The sequence below is a fragment of the Lissotriton vulgaris genome, chromosome 3_1, assembly GCF_964263255.1.
Source record: "Lissotriton vulgaris chromosome 3_1, aLisVul1.2, whole genome shotgun sequence".
NCBI lineage: Eukaryota > Metazoa > Chordata > Amphibia > Caudata > Salamandridae > Lissotriton > Lissotriton vulgaris.
The window spans coordinates 131,151,076-131,167,252 of NC_141689.1; the positions used below are offsets into that span (position 1 = coordinate 131,151,076).

At 42.4% G+C, this 16,177-nt stretch overlaps 1 protein-coding gene across 1 annotated transcript in view; it reads left to right on the forward strand.

The window, feature by feature from the left end:
* The window catches only part of LOC147726078 (uncharacterized), a 73,226-nt gene extending 59,242 nt beyond the window's left edge, over positions 1-13,984 (forward strand). Inside the window, exon 5 of the mRNA XM_086960196.1 lies at positions 13,603-13,984. Within this exon, the coding sequence (XP_086816322.1) occupies positions 13,603-13,800 (198 nt within the window). The 3' untranslated portion in view covers positions 13,801-13,984. The remainder of the gene's footprint in view (positions 1-13,602) is intronic.
* The last annotated feature ends 2,193 nt before the right edge of the window (positions 13,985-16,177 follow it).

Sequence of the window (16,177 nt, forward strand, 5' to 3'; positions counted from 1 at the left end):
GACCAATATCACTCTTTCCGAAATAGAGTGAAAAATATGATTCCAAAGAGTAACCAAACAATGGTCAGCCCATCAGGGAACCTCTCTTCTAGGATCACAAGAGTCTATTTCTTTTAAGAGAGTATACCTTCACTATATCTACACAAGATTATGAGAGATATGAATTGTAACTTATACCAAAGATAGTTCCATAGCCACAAGTAACATCTTATAGTTAACAACATTTTTAGACAGATATACGAGTCCAAGAGCAAATTCTATTACTAGCTTGCTCACCTATATTACTGCCAAGTCACCAAAAATATAATACCCCATATATGTCACTTCCTTCAGGAAGATTCACCTAGTGTGTTATCCGCTCGGGAATACAAGGCCGTCTGTCTATCTGTTGAGGATTGTAATGGTTTCTCTGTCATTAATATGACCCACATTCACCAATAAAAAAGCTTGTTTCTAAACTAATAAGGTGAAGCCCATTTCCTGCTTCCAAAGTTAAACTAGCCCAAAATCACGAAAGACCAATCAGGTTCGTTGTTAAAAAGAATATTGAACTGTAACAACAGGTTCTCTCTCCGGTCGCCACCAAAATCAACCAATAGGTGTATAGCGTTTGAATCATGTCTAAAAAAAAACATGCATATTATACAGCCACCATCTGTAAAAAAAACTTTCAGTTGGCTTAGCCAAGTGAAACTTCCTTCATTATTGCTTTTATTCTGTTTCTGATCGTGGGGCCTCTCCTATATGTAGCCTAAGGTTTATTAGTAATCACATTAGTTAATCCAGGCAAGGCTTTGAGTATGTCCAAATTCTTTTGTAAGATTTTGTAAACTTGGTATTTCTTGTAAGTGGTGATTAATCCTATACGGTCAATGGACTTTTTCTTGGTTTTGATTTTCAGAGTATCTGCTCAGTTAATCTTCAAAATGATTTTTTCTGCCTTGTTCAAGAGTTAATCAGGGTATGCTCGATCATGTAGCCTTTGTTTCAAATCCTCCAAGGATTCCCAAAAGTCCTGCTCCATACTATAATTCCTTCTTAGTCTTATTATCTCGCCGTATGGGATGCCTGAGATGACAGATCAGGGATGTGCACTATCTGCTCTAAGCCAACTAATGGTAGAGGTCTCTTTCCTATACAGTTTACTCTGTATTTTTTTGTTCTCAATGTACTTCCGTACATCCAAATAGTCAATTTGATTCTTACTATGACAGTTGGAATTAATCACATTCATGCTGTTATCATTTAAATACTTCATGTAGCTTGTCAAACCTCTCCAAATTATTAAGATGGCATCAATAAAGCAACCCCAAAAGATTATGTTATCTGTCCAAGTAGCAGCCCTGGTCACCCAGGCATGCTCCCTCTCAAACCAACCCATAAAGAGGCTGGCGTAAGAGGGAGCAAACCTCGACCCCATAGTCGTCCCTCTCACTTGTTGGTAACATACTTCTCCAAAAAAAAGTAAATATTTGCATTTTAAGTCATATATCTCAATAATCATGATGGAAGGTTCCACCAGGCTAGCATTTCTCTTGGACATATAGTATTGTAAGGCCATTCGGCCCAGTCTGTTCTCTATACATGTATAAAGTCCTACCACATTCAAAGTAGAGAACATCAGGGATGAGTCCCATTCCACATCTTGCAGTTTATTGAGTACATCTGTTGTGTCTCTGATATAAGAAGGGAGATTCACCACTAGGGGTTTCAGAAATGGATTTACAAATTCAGAAAGGTGTTTTGAAAGATTCCCTATCCCAGAGATAATGGGTCTCCTGTGTGGCTTTTCCTTCAACTTATGTACTTTAGGTAAGATGTGTATGAAGGGAGATCTGGGATGCTGTACATTGAGATCTGAATTCATTATCGTCAATGGGCCCCATTCCTTTCGAAGAGTAGAGTTTGACAGACAATAATTTGGTGGCTTCCTCCATGGGGTTTCTAGTTAGTCTCATGTAACTATATGTGTCTTCAAGCTTTCTCATAATTTCCCTTATCATAATCATCTCTACGCAAAATAACGATATTCCTGCCCTTATTTGCTACAATTGATTCATCTGAGCCTTTAGTTCCTGGGCAGATAAGCTGGACTGCTTAGAGTAATACAAATATTGTGAATATGTCTTATCTTGAAATTTGTAGAGCTCACACATAGTTTTATTGACAAACATATCAATAGCAACATATTTATTACTATTTGAAGTGAATTTAGATGAGAAAGCCACATCACTAGTACAGCTTTAATCCATATCAACATTTAACATAGCAGGAAGGCTCACTATACCAACATCATTTTCATTTGACAATGATAACAACAAATGAATATTTTGAACATTCGAAAATGTTAAATCAGATTTTTTTATTTTTGTTTTTTGCCTGGGATTCATGGTACTTTTCTTTATCATATTCGGAAAAAAAACTTTTTAATTTAAGTCTTCTTCAAAATTTAAACTCACAATTCCCATCTGGACAAAATGACAAGACACATTGCAAAACATTCAATTCTATTTCGCAAATAGGTCTATCAGAAAGATGTATTACTTGTAGAACCTTATTACTCTCAGAACTAGTGGGATCAACAACTATGTTAACAACATCAGTGCTAAGGGGTTTTCCCCCCCTGCGCTGCATTACCCAATTTCCCATTGTTCATGACAAGGCCAGCTCGTCATAAGCACAGCGCTGCCGTAAATCATGACGAGCTGGCCTTGTCATTAGCATGGAAGGGGTTAAGGTCTATGGTTTCTTTTTGTCCTGACTTCTGGTCCTCATCCTTGTATTTTCATTTTTTTCACCACCCCCTCCTTGTTGTATTGTGGTTTTTCTTTTCCCAAGTTTCATACGCTTCATTTCCTTAGAAAAAGAAGAACATTCAGCTGACTTGGGCCCAATTCTGTTATTTGGCCTGGCTTCCTCCACTGAGGATAGGTCAGATCTGCTGTACTGCACTGAATTTAATTCAGCCTCATCTTCTGATGATTGTATCAGCTTTAATTTGTTAACATCATCATAGTTTTTAGAGACAGTGAAAATACGTCCTGTATTATGATCATATAGAGTGACAGTGCTTCACCCTTTTCAGCTGCTGAGAAGACATACATCCAGATCTTTCTAGCCCCTTGGTGGCTAAAGAAAAAACTGCTTGTCTCTGGATCCTTCAATGAGGGTGATTGATGAGACTTTGGTTCATGAAATGTTCCATTGGATAGTCAAGTACTGTTGCGTGGCGTTTAGAGAGCTCCAAGTGAATTTTCCTGATTCATGCCCTTATATAGGAACAATTCACATTGCCCTTATATAGGCATAGGAATCAATCCCTTTTTTAGACATAGCCCATGCAGACCAAATACAGGCATGGCTACTTCCACCCGTACCAAACGTCACAACAATTTCTTGGAAAATCGGCTTAAGCAGTTAGGGAACTTCCCCTTGCTCGAATATTGATTTGTCCAAGAACTCATGTACTTTGCAAAGAACAACTATTCCCTAGGGGTTCTTTCCCGACGTTATTATGCCCAACTTTATGTCAAGCTGTGGCATTCCTAAACACCTTCAAGGTATAACTATACCTTCACTTGCTATAGCAAACTACGGTGGTTCGGAGGAGTTCAACGCAGCTCGCTACAGCAAGTGCCGAAGGAAGTTGACCCTCAAGCTGATGCACTGATCAAGAGGCTGCCTTTCTCTTGCTGAGAATCCATCTCCGGTGTTTCCAAGCTCCCCTTTCGGGGTGTTGGGAAATCGAGTCCTGAGACAGAGATACCAGACCTCCTTCATTCTAAACAAAGGTATGGAGCTGATTAGAACCTAGAGACCTTTGGTAGATTCTTAGCAAAAATAAATAAAACGTATGCTACACAAAACGTACTTCTTCCCGGGTACTAGACTTAGGTTAGGTACATTGGGGTAGGCGTATTTAGAAGCACCAGTTGAGTATAGTAGTCAATGTTATTTATTTATGTATTTATATGTGGCTTAGAAACCATACAATGCTTTTACAGTATTATTTTATAATACTATTCTCGCTGTGTGCATTATACTTTGCAGTCTGCTTAACGATTGTAGCAGTTCACTTCTCTTGTATGAGAAAGAAGACTGTTCAATAAACCTTTTTATTGAAAACGCCCGTCTCTCTATTTCTCTACAAGCTCTGTTGAAACGAAGCATGCACGATTGACTGAGTGAAATACTTATTCTTGGGAAACAAAGTTGTCATGTTTATGCGGTTGTCAGAAACTAATCCCTTCTTGTGAATTCGAGAAAGTTTCTAGTGACCTCTGAGCTAGCTGGCACTCACTATTAAGCTTAGTATATTCAATAGAGACCTAGTCGACCTCAGTCAAACAACTATTCTATAGGATATATTATTCCAATGCACAGAGCCGATTGGGAATATAGGAACTACACTACAATACAAAGACAGAATGCCCTTTAGTTTGGGTCTGCAGAGGGGCATGCCCTATGAGTGATTCAGGTTGTTCAGTTGACTTGTTTGAAGCCACCTAAATGACATGTGGGTTTGGCTGGAAAATAATCCAAACTAGTAACAATAATTTGAATCTCAATGGTACTGTGAGATGGTGAATTTTTGCAACTAGGGATGTCTGACCCGTCTTATTTCTGTTCTGCAACACACTTGGGGCCTAATTACGATGTTGGGTGGACTTAAGTACGCCCAACACCATCTCGGACCTGGGACCAACCGACCTCCGGTTGGCAGTTCCAACCGCCTAATTAGGATGTGACATAATGCTGCTGCCCTGCACCTCACAACACTATATGTCTGCACCCACTGCCAGTTCTCCAGCAGCCACCCATTCACCCCTCCATGCAAATACTAACAATACCCTCAACCCCCTCCAAACACATATGCCACACATGCACCAACAGCACTCACAACCCCACCCTACAGCACATGCCACAGCATATCCACACATCAACAGCCACTCACATGCATGCTTCTCAATACAAAATCACAGCCGAAATATGGGACCTGCTGACCAGTGACTCACCCAACATTCTCTTCATCACGGGGACCAGGCTCAACCCCTCATCAGCTCCGGATATCTTAACGGAATCCAATTGGGCTACAAGATTGCTCGACAGGACCACATTCACAAGCCAGGAGGAGGACTCACTATCATCCACAAGGAATCCATCAAATGCACAACATACAGAGAGAACGCCACCCCATTCATAGGATACTTTCACTTCAAGCTGCAAATCTCCAAAAACTTCTTTCTTTCTGAACGGAACCTTCACCTGCTGACCATCGGACCATGAGCCACCTTTATCAACCTCATCACTGACTTTGATGCTCAGCTCAACATCGAGTCTAGAGCCTACATTGTCCTCGGTGATCTGAACTTTGACCTGCAAGACTGAAACAACCCCTGATTTATAGCACTCCTCAAAAGCTTGAGCACCATCGGACTCATCCAACTTGTCACAGGACCCTTGTCCGTCCTATGTGTGTGTGCTATGTACTCCTGTAATTAACCCTCTAGTAAATAAGCTACAAAACTCTTCTCTAAATTCAGCTAGGGATTTAAGCTCTTGGAAGCAAGTAAAACTCTTGCCTTGAATACAGAAATCCTCAGCAGATAAAATTACAGACCAATATCTCTGCTCCCAGCTTTTTCTAAGATACTGGAGAAGCTTGTTAATCTTTAACTTTCCAGGTACCTGGAATACAATAACGTTTTCCATCCCAGCCAGGCAGGATTTATACACCACTATAGCACTGAGACTGTTCTCTTGGAGGTTAGTGAATACATCAAAGGCACATTGGATGAAGGGGGAAAGACAGTGCTAATAATGCTGGACTTGTCAGTAGCCTTTGATACAGTTCCCCATTCCAGCCTCCTTGAGTGCTTGCAGTCAGTCGGAATAGTGGGTCATACCCTAAACAAGCTTTCCTCATTTTTAGAGGGACGTACCCAGCAGAACTGGATTCCACTATATTCCCCTCAGCTCCATGATCTGACAGTGGGAGTACCCCCAGGGTTCCGCTGTGAGTCTGTCATTAGTTAATGTATATCTTACCCCTCTCGCTCAGTTAGTGGAATCCCTTTGTTCCAAAGATATATCACATGCTGATGACACCCAGCTACTGTTATAATATGGCAAGGGTTAAGAGCTTCCCAGGAACCTGCATAACATCTAAATTGTAATGCTGAGAAGACAGAGATTCTCTTTTTTGGCAACATCCCCCCAAACAGCTGGCAGGAATTTTGGCCTGAAAATGCTTCTCTTCCAGGTCCTCAGGATGGGATTTTGAGGAACTTGTGGGTGAAATTTGATGACCTTCTGCATTTAAGCCAAAAATAAAATCTGTAGTGGGTACATGCTCAGGGTTTTTGCTCACACTGAAAAAGTTGTTACACCTACTGTCCGTCTCTGCAAAAAAAACTGTTATTCAGGGTCTCCTTAGAGCAAGATTAGACTGATAGTTAGAGCGCCAATGCACTTTACTTAGGCCTGCTGGAATATCTTCTAGAGATACTACAGGTGGTGCAGAAAATGGCAGCTAACCTTCTTTTGAGATTTCCTGTGAGAATGCATATATTCCCGCATCTGCATGATCTGCACTGGCTGCCGATTAGGAAAAGAACTATGTTGAAGGTGTTGGTGTGACACATGAGGCCTTATATAATTCAGGGGTTTTATGCCTTAGAGCCAGGTTCAGTTCCCCTTCCCCTACCCAAAATATGAAATCCGCCAATAAATTATTAGCAGTGATCCCTAGAGTGCAGAAGACTAGAACTGGAGGTAGATCTTTGGCTTTTCTAGGTGCTATTGCTTCAAACAAGTTCCATTAGAGGAATAGCGCACCGTTGCCAATAAGCCTTTAAAAAGAAGCTGAAAACATAGATTTGTAACCAGGGTTGAATGATGTTTATTTAATTTTCTGACACAACACAACATGTTTTCTGGGCCTACACGAAAAAGTAAAGAAATAGAGTGCTGGAGTGTCCATTTTACTGGACGGTTTCCCTCACCCATCTATATGTGGCATGCTTCATCATAGGGAAACCTCTAGCTGGGGGAGAAAATGTGGAAAAAAATTATTGGCTTGGTTCCCCCGAAGAGCAACGCACCACCGCTAGAGCGCCATCACTCTCCAACCTTGAACCACTGTGCAAACTCAGTAAAACAAAAAAGGAGAATGCGGTGCCGCCGAGGACTGGCCTCGGTATTGGACCCGAGTCAGCTTTGAAAGTGGGCTGACACGGGGAAACTTTTGCCGGTGAATGTTGGAAAACTGGAATATCAATGATCTTCATCTCAACAGTATGTAAAATGCACCACCTACTGGAGGGATGTAAATGTGATAACAACCGTCTGAACCACAGGCCCCATAATGCAATGACAAAAGGAAATTAATTCAAAAGGAGAACGCCATCAGAGGAAATTAATTCAATTTGAAAACATCCGACTGTGAAAGAAACAGCGTGTTTAGGTGCAAGGCTCACCTTCGAAAAAGTTCCATGGGGAACGAAATGCGTCAGGAGTATGCCTCATCCTGTTGTAATCCATCATTAAAATCGGCAAATGCAAAGTTTTGTGTGTGGCTCAAATCTCTTTCCAGCTGGGGGAGAAAATGTGGAAAATATATATTGTGAAGAAGGGAGCTTGACTCCCGAAACGCGTTGATGTAGTTTGTCATCTTTTAATTAAATAAAAGGACTTTCAACCCTACTGTGGAGTGACGGATGATCATCTAATGCACATGGGATAATCCTATAATCAATATATATATATATATATATATACATATATATATATATGTATATATCTGGTTACACCCCTAACAACAGTGGATTCCCTCCAAACAAACGGGTCAGGACCACGGTATTGTGACAAATTCAATCCTTTATATCGTGCTTGGCGGCATGACGCGTTTCAGCTCCCACCGGAGCCTTGATCACATGACAAAGTTTGCTAGTACCTTTGATGTATTTAAAGTGCTCAGTGCATTTCAAAATAGTCACTTGTGCGGGGATGCCCAAGGGTAACCGGGCGCTATATAAAACTCGTTAATAATAATAATAATAATAATAATAATAATAATAATTGTGCAAAGTACGCATAAACATAGAAAAAATACTTCATTGATGATGCATAAAGTCATTTCTCTTTTTCTTGCAGTGATTGTCATTAAAAGCAAGGATAAAATGCTATTGTTAAAATATATATATGTATAAAAATATAGTTGATTAAATGAATACATGTATGCATTTACGATTTTTAAGCTGTAACAGGTTAAATCCCATGACATCGTCATCTCAAATGTTACTCTCTTATGTTTGCATATAATCATCCTGTGCAGATTCCATGCTTGCACTTATTATATATTATCCTTAGATCTTTTCAACCCAATTCTATATATGCGTACATGGATGTTTGTTGATTATTATTTCCATATCTAGTTTTTTTATTTATTTGTTTGTTGTTTTTTGTTGTTTACCTAATACCTAAAGTGCATTATTGTGCAAAAAAGTGCTGTGTGCTGAATCACCCATGGCTGTAACACCTGTGATTAAATGTACATATAATCGATGTCCTTACATCTCTATTAGTCTCTCTAGCGGTCGGAATATATATATATATTAATTCTTTTCAACCCGACAGCCGCCGAGCTCCGCTATGCTCACTGCCACTTACGAAGGCGGTCCATGTGTGGGTTGCGAGCCCATAAATCAAACTCCAATTTCTGCCGCTTTCCGCTGCCAGAAACACACGGACACTTCTTGATGGAAAACAGCCTTTATTTTTCTACAAAGGCAACCAAACTCGACGCGTTTCGGGAACTCTCCTCCCTTGCTCACGAGTATATATATATATACAAACATATACCAATAAAATAAAATATTTAAAAAACAAACTATTCTAATAAAAATTAAAAATAAAACATATTACATTTCTTACAATTTCATAAAAGTAATGTACACATTAAAAACATTAACGTTATAAATATTAAAATTTTAAAGCAAAAACATAATATAACTTCTAACAATAAAATATTTTATAACATTTTACATTTAATACATATACTGTTACCACTACAGTTTATACAAAAATAGGCAATGTGTTATACTAAGGATGTATAAAATGTACTACTCTCACTTTGGGCAATGCAACAGTAAGAAAACTATTTACTGACACAGGGGCAAAATGTACTATTCCCAATCCAGTCATTGCAACAGTAGGGAAAATGTTGGATTGCGGAGGGGGAAATTTACTATTCCCAATCCAGTCAGTGCAACAGTAGCAAAAGTGTTGGCTTGCGGAGCGGTACAATTTATTATTCAAACTCCAATTAGTTCAACAGGAAGGAAAGTGTTAGATTATGGATGGGTAAAATTTACTATTCCCACTCCAATGAGTGCAACAGTAGGAAAAGCATTTGCGGGCAGCTGCCCTGAGCTGTTCTGCATTTGGCACCCCAAAGAAGGTTCCCAGCTATACAATTGAGTGGTCCCCCCCCCATGGTGACATACCTGGGAGGGGTGCAGTATGTTGTTGGTGGCTGCATAGAGGGGCTGAGTTTTGGCAGCTGCACTGCATGGTCGCGAGCAGCTGCTTTGGGCAATTCCACACACAGGGGACTAAGCGAGGTCTCCCCGCTCACGTGGGGAGTGTATGTGCCTTCCTCTTGTGGCATACCTTTGCAGGGGCAACCAAGACTCCGCTGTCAGGACAGGAAGGAATTCTCCTCAGAGGTCCCATTCCTGCTGCAACCATCAAACACTGTAATCCCTATAAAAGGCACGCAAGCGTTACGGTACCCTACATTGTGTGTTGTATTTTTAGCATATAAAATGTATTAGGAGTGCAGGGATGCTGTGTTCTATGTGTTCTTGGCGATATTTGTTGATTTACAAATGATGATGTTTGGTGGTTTATGAGTTTAATCTTCCTAACCTAACCGCATACATTTCATGCCCTGATATTATGATTTATGTTGTATTACCTTGCAATGATGGGTTAGCGGCCATCATTTCAGGACCTGCATAATGTGTACAGTGATGGTGTAGGGTGTTTTCATGACGTGTGCAACCTATAAGTATTTACTCAATCAATTAATCAATCAAGATATTTGTAAAGCACACTACATACCCGTGAGGGTCTCAAGGCACTGGGGGGGATGCAGCTACTAGGACTGCCGTCGGTTAGTGTGGAGGGTATTCCAGGTCTTGGCGGCGAGGCGGGAGAAGGATCTGCCCCTGGCGGTCGTTCTTCGGATGCGGGGGACAGTGGTGAGGGCGAGGGCGGCGGAGCGGAGCTTGCGGTTGGGGGTGTAGAAGCTGAGTCGTCTGCTGAGGTAAGCTGGGCCGGCATTGTGGAGGACTTTGTGTGCGTGGATGAGGAGCTTGAAGGTCATCCTCTTGTTGACGGGTAGCCAGTGTAGGTCGAGGATCAGACGTGCAGAGGCGTTCTGGATGCAATGAAGCCGTCCAAGGAGTTTGGCCGCGTTCCTGCGTAGAGAGTGTTTCCGTAGTCCAATATGCTTGTGACAAGGGCCTAGGTGACTGTTCTTCTTGTTTCTGTGGGGATCCACTTGAAAATCCTGTGGAGCATTTAGAGGGTATTGGAGCAGGATGAGGAGACAGCGTTGACCTGCTTTGTCATGGTGAGGGTGAAGTCGAGGATGACTCCTAGGTTGTATGCGTGGACGATGGGTGTCGGAGCTGTTACCAGAGTGGTCAGCCACCAGGAGTCGTCCCAGGCCGAAGGGTGGATCCGAGGATGAGGACTTCCATCTTGTCCGTGTTCAGCTTCAGTCGGCGGTTCCTCATCCATTCAGCGACGGCCTTCATTCCTTTGTGGAGGTTGGTTTTGGCTGTGTGAGGGTTTTTGGTGAGGGAGATGATCAGGTGGGTGTCGTCAGCGTAGGAGATGATGTTGAGGTCATGCTGATGGGTGACGTGGGCGTGGGGTGCCATGTAGATGTTGAACAGCGTAGGGCTGAGGGATGAGCCCTGGGGTATGCCACAGATTAACTCAGTGGCATTGGAGCGGAAGGGGGGAGGAAGATGCTCTGAGTTCTGCCAGAGGAAGGATGTGGTCCAGTCCAGGGCCTTCTCTTGAATCCTGCCATCGTGTAGACGTGTTTGTAGGGTGCGGTGGCTGACTGTGTCGAAGGCGTCTGACAGGTCCAGGAGAATGAGGGCCGCTGTTTCTCTGTTGTCAAGTAGGGTCCTGATGTCATCAGTGGCGGCAATGAGGGCAGTTTTGGTGCTGTGGTTGCTGCAGAAATTGGACTGGGATGGGTCTAGGATATTGTTGTCATCGAGGTACCGGGTCAGTTGTTTGTTGACGATTTTCTCAGTGACCTTTGCCGGGAAAGGGAGATGGGGCTGGAGTTCTTTAGGTCATTAGGGTTCGCCTTGGGTTTCCTTATTAAGGCATTGATCTGGGCGTGCTTCCAGCTTTCCGGGAAGGTTGCTGTCTCGAAGGAGATATTGATGGCTTTGCTGAGATGGGGTGCAATGGTTGTCCTGGCTTTGTTGAAGATGTGGTGGGGCATGGGTCTAGCGGTGAGCCGGAGTGGATGATGTTCATGATCTTGCTGGTGTCTTTTTCGTTGATGCTGGTCCAGGAGAGCAGATAGTTGGTGCAGATGGTGGTTGTGGGGGTGGTGGTTGTAGGGGCAGTCATGGCGTTGAAGCTGCTGTGGATGTCGGCGATCTTGCGGTGGAAGAAGGCGGCCGGTGAGTCGCATTGGTCTTGAGAGGGTGTCGTTGGCGTTGGAGCTGGGGTTGGAGAGTTCCTTCACGATTTTGAATAGCTATTTGCTGTTGTGTGCGTTGTTGTCTAGGCGGTCCTTAAATGAGGCTCTCTTGGCGGCTCTGATGTGTTGGTGGTGTCTGCAGGTGGCGTTCTTGTGGGCTGTGTAGCTGTCCGGTGATCGTTCGCGGAGCCAGTTCCTCTCCAGTTTCCGGCATGTTCGTTTGGAGGCCTGGAGATCTTCTGTGAACCAGGTGGATTTCTTGCTGGTGTGGCTGTTGGAGGGTGTCTTGAGCAGGGCGAGGGTGTTGGCGCAGTCGTTAATCCACTGTCTGAGGTTGCGGTTGGCGGTGTCAGGGTCGGTGGAGTCAGCGGGTGGGTTCTGGGCGAGGGAGGTGGTTAGCTGGTCTTTAGTGACTTTCCTCCATCAGCGTTGAGGCAGCAGCTGGGGCGTGGTGGGATTCTTGAAGGTGAAGTGGATGCAGCGGTGGTCGGTCCAGTGGAGTTTGGTGGTGTGGTTGAAGGAAACGTGGAGGCTTGCGGTGAAGATGGGGTCGAGCGTGTGGATGGGTGTGGTCACAATCTGTCTGGGTCCAAGGTTGGTGAGGTTGTCAATCAGGGTGGTGGAGTTGGTGTTGTTATTGTTCTTGAGGTGAAAGTTCATGTCTCCTAGGAGAATGTAGTCTGTGGAGGCGAGGGCGTGCGTGCTGACAAAGTCGGCGATGGAGTCGCTGAATTGTGGTCAGGGTCTGGGGTGTCTGTAGATGAGGGTTCCTCTGAGGGTGGTGTTGGGATCGGTGTGGATATGGAAGTACATGTGTTCAGCGGTATTGAGGGTGTCGTCGGTGTTGGTTGAGACTCTGAGGGTTTTCCTGTGAACGATGGCGATTCCTCCACCTGTTCCGTTGGTGCGGTCTCTGCGGATGATCTTGTATCCTTCCAGGATGGCAATGACGAAGTCGGGTGTGGAGGCGGGGTTCAACCATGTCTCTGTCTAGAATGCGACGTCCGGGGAGGTACAGCATTAACTGTGATGTTATGACAATTGCCTAGTTGGCAAAGTGATTCATGATTTATGTGGTTGTGGTGTCCGTGTTATATATAATATGTGAGATATTTTAATAAAATCCTGTGTGGAGTCTCTTTTTTGATGGATGTGTGTGTCACTGTTGTGTGTGTGTTGCACAAACGCTTTACACGTTGCCTCTGGGATAAGCTGACTGCTCAGCAAAGCTACCAAGCAGGAATTATCTTGGGTGTGTAATTCACTTACCCAGATTAGAGTGGTGTGTTCTGCCTTGCTTACATTTATACCCTAGCCAACCAGAAACCCCATTTCTAACAGGGACTTACAAGTAAATTAAATATGCCAAATAGTTGTAAACCATCCATGCCATGTTTTAAAGGAGAGAGTACTTGCACTTAACATTGACTAGCAGTGGTAGAGGGCCTAGAGTCATACACCAACAAAAGGATGGTCAGAAAAATCGGAGGAAAAAGGAAAAAGGTTTGGGGATAACACTGCAAAAGGGGCCAGGTCCAACAATTATGTACTATGAAGTAAGGTGGTGATGTTACTGAATTTTCCTCAGGTGGGGAGGAGACTAACTGATAACAACAGCATATTGGTTTGCCGACATAGAAAGAACAGACAGCCCAAGAAATGCATCTCAGAGATAATTTATCAACACCGGGTGAAGGTCAATGGTGCTTCCAATGCAAAGATGATTTATTTGCTGAAAACAATTTTTTTTCTGTAGTAGCGTAATAGTAGCGATAATGACTTTATTCTCTACAAATCTTACTAAAGAATCCCAAACTACCTGTGTTTTCTCTTTGAACCCATCTTCTTCTTCTTCTTTTCAGACACACTACAAAGTGTCATTTAGCTTTGAAGTACCAGCTGGAAAGGCTGTCCGGCAGAAAGCAGTTGTCAAGAAGGCCAACATCAAAGTTCCCTACACAGCTGAGGTCATGACAGTGTTTGGATATAAAACCATGGTCTCTGGAGAATGGACGGCAACTTCCTTTTTTAACCTGCAGGTCCGCCAAGAGGACATGTGAAGAGCATACAGCCTTCATTGCTTACCAACCACCAGTTTGTACAACTGATAGAATGTAATCAATATTATGAGGCAAACATGCTTATTGAAAAGCTTACATGCATGCCACTTACAGCAACTAAAAAATAAATAAACGTGCTAGGTAACCAGGTAGACAGAAACAAAATAAAGAAACGAAAACCCCATGCACAGCTTCTCACTCCTGCCCAATACCCAAACAGCAGAGCAGAGTAGAGCTTTTCCTGGTCCCTAAGGACAAGGAAGGAAAGGCAGCTTCAATAATTATGCATTATTTTTAATTAGTGGTACTCTGTCAAATTTAGTCATCAAGAAATCACAAAAACCATCTTTGATCATGACAAGCCTTTCAAAAGCGGGTAATTATTTGTAATTCAAATTGCAAGAATCAACTCAGATCATGAAATGCAAAAGCTACTCAAAAATTGCATACTATTACAACATTGAAGGAAATTTAAATCCTACTACAAAAACAGCTGAAACTAGTCCTGCTAAAAAAATGTTGAAAATATTTCTGAGCAACAAATATCCCATGCGGCACAGATACACACACCCCTGAACAATAACTATAAAACTTCAAAAACGTCACATTTGTAGGATGGTAGAAAGAGCAAACATTTTACTTTAGTAGGGTATCTTTGTGTGTCTCCACTAAAAACAAACAAATAAACTATACCCTAACACACAGCACCTGGTCCTACAAACGAATTGAGAATTTTGAATGAATTTGTGCACTTTACGTGCTGTCACCGCTCTTTTGCAAATGTTCTATTTCTTTATTTTTCTTCTTAATTTTCACCAAATTGGCAACAAGAAAATGCAAATATACCTTTAAAGGCAAAGCAAACAGTACCTAGTTCCTGATAGAAAATTAGGTTACTAAAGTGTCAAGAAGAATTTAAAAACCAATATAGAGTTGCAGACAAGATAAAAACATCTACATTCATGAATAATCATTTGTGCTTTACCATGTGACATAAAAACTTTGCATATCGTGCAATGTTTTTTCATGCTCCATCCTGTATTTGACGCAAAGAAATCCAATGGTTGAGCCCATCCACCATACTCAATGGACAATGGGTCAATTTTCTTCAAAGTCTTTGCAATTAATGTCCTTATTTATGATTTGGCAAAAGAGAAGGAAAGCTGCACACGGCGGCCTCTTCGGTCAGTGAAACTGTCATTCCCACCACTGAATTATTACAAGAGTAACTCCTGACCAGCGGTACCGCCTCAGAGGACATCTCATGAAAGTGGTGGGCATCCCTTCCTTATAATGGCCGTACTATCATCACTCATTTTCCCTGCCCCTGCCCACCATGTGAGGCTTCCTCCAGCCATCTGATCTACAGCACCAAAATGTTATGTTGATAGGACCCACACTTTTCCCGTATTGGAGGTTACTGAGATGCGGACACGTTAGAATCGAGGCTCTATTTCGATCAGGACGCTCAAAAGTTTGGATGCCATACCCTCAGTGTTCTGAATAGAAAATGGATTTATAAAATCTTGTGGACATAATTGTTACCTATAAGAGCTGGGAACCAATTATTGGTTTTTTTCAATAAATAGAAAGTCAAGGATCATACTGTATGCAGTAATCACGGAATTCCCGATTCACTCCAACATCCACCTATATAGGGATCATTATTTGGAAGATAGATAATAAATGACCTTCTGAAACTTTAATTTTGAATTGTTCCATTAGAACTCCTACTGTATTGTCAACCTTGACCTTGGAGACCTGTACTCATGATTTTTCTTCCGTGTTTCATATGTTGTGAGAATGTGTGAAGTTTGAGTGAGAATGTGGAGATTGTTATGAATGTCTTTGGATGTTGGTACCTTTTCCTTTTTTTCCCAGGGGTTGTTTCAATTATGTACTAGTCTTTAGTCATTTGATTTGTTATAAATGTCTGCGCACCATGGGTGGCGTATCTGTGGCGCACTGTGGCGCATGTTAACTGGCGCATCCCTCGGGATGCGTCAGTTAACATAAATCTGCCCCCTTAGTGCTGTGTGAAATAGGTCCTTTCTTCTGCAGCGCTCACCTGGACACTCTCTCTGCACAGTTTTACTGCTTGTCCCTGTGACTTTTGAAATACCCCACTCTGATACTGGTATAAAGAATACCATTCAGACATGCAACACTGCTACTAATGATGTTTTGTAAGCTGCTGCGGTACTGCCACCTGGCGGCCGATTTAGACAGCAGGCCTCAGGTATTAAATGATTTGTTTTATTTCATCGTGTTTTAAATCACAAGCTATATATTCAAGTGATCAATTGCAAAAGGATTATATACAAAGCATATGCTTTTGCTGGAAACTGCACATGCCGGCTAGCAAGGGACGTCTGAA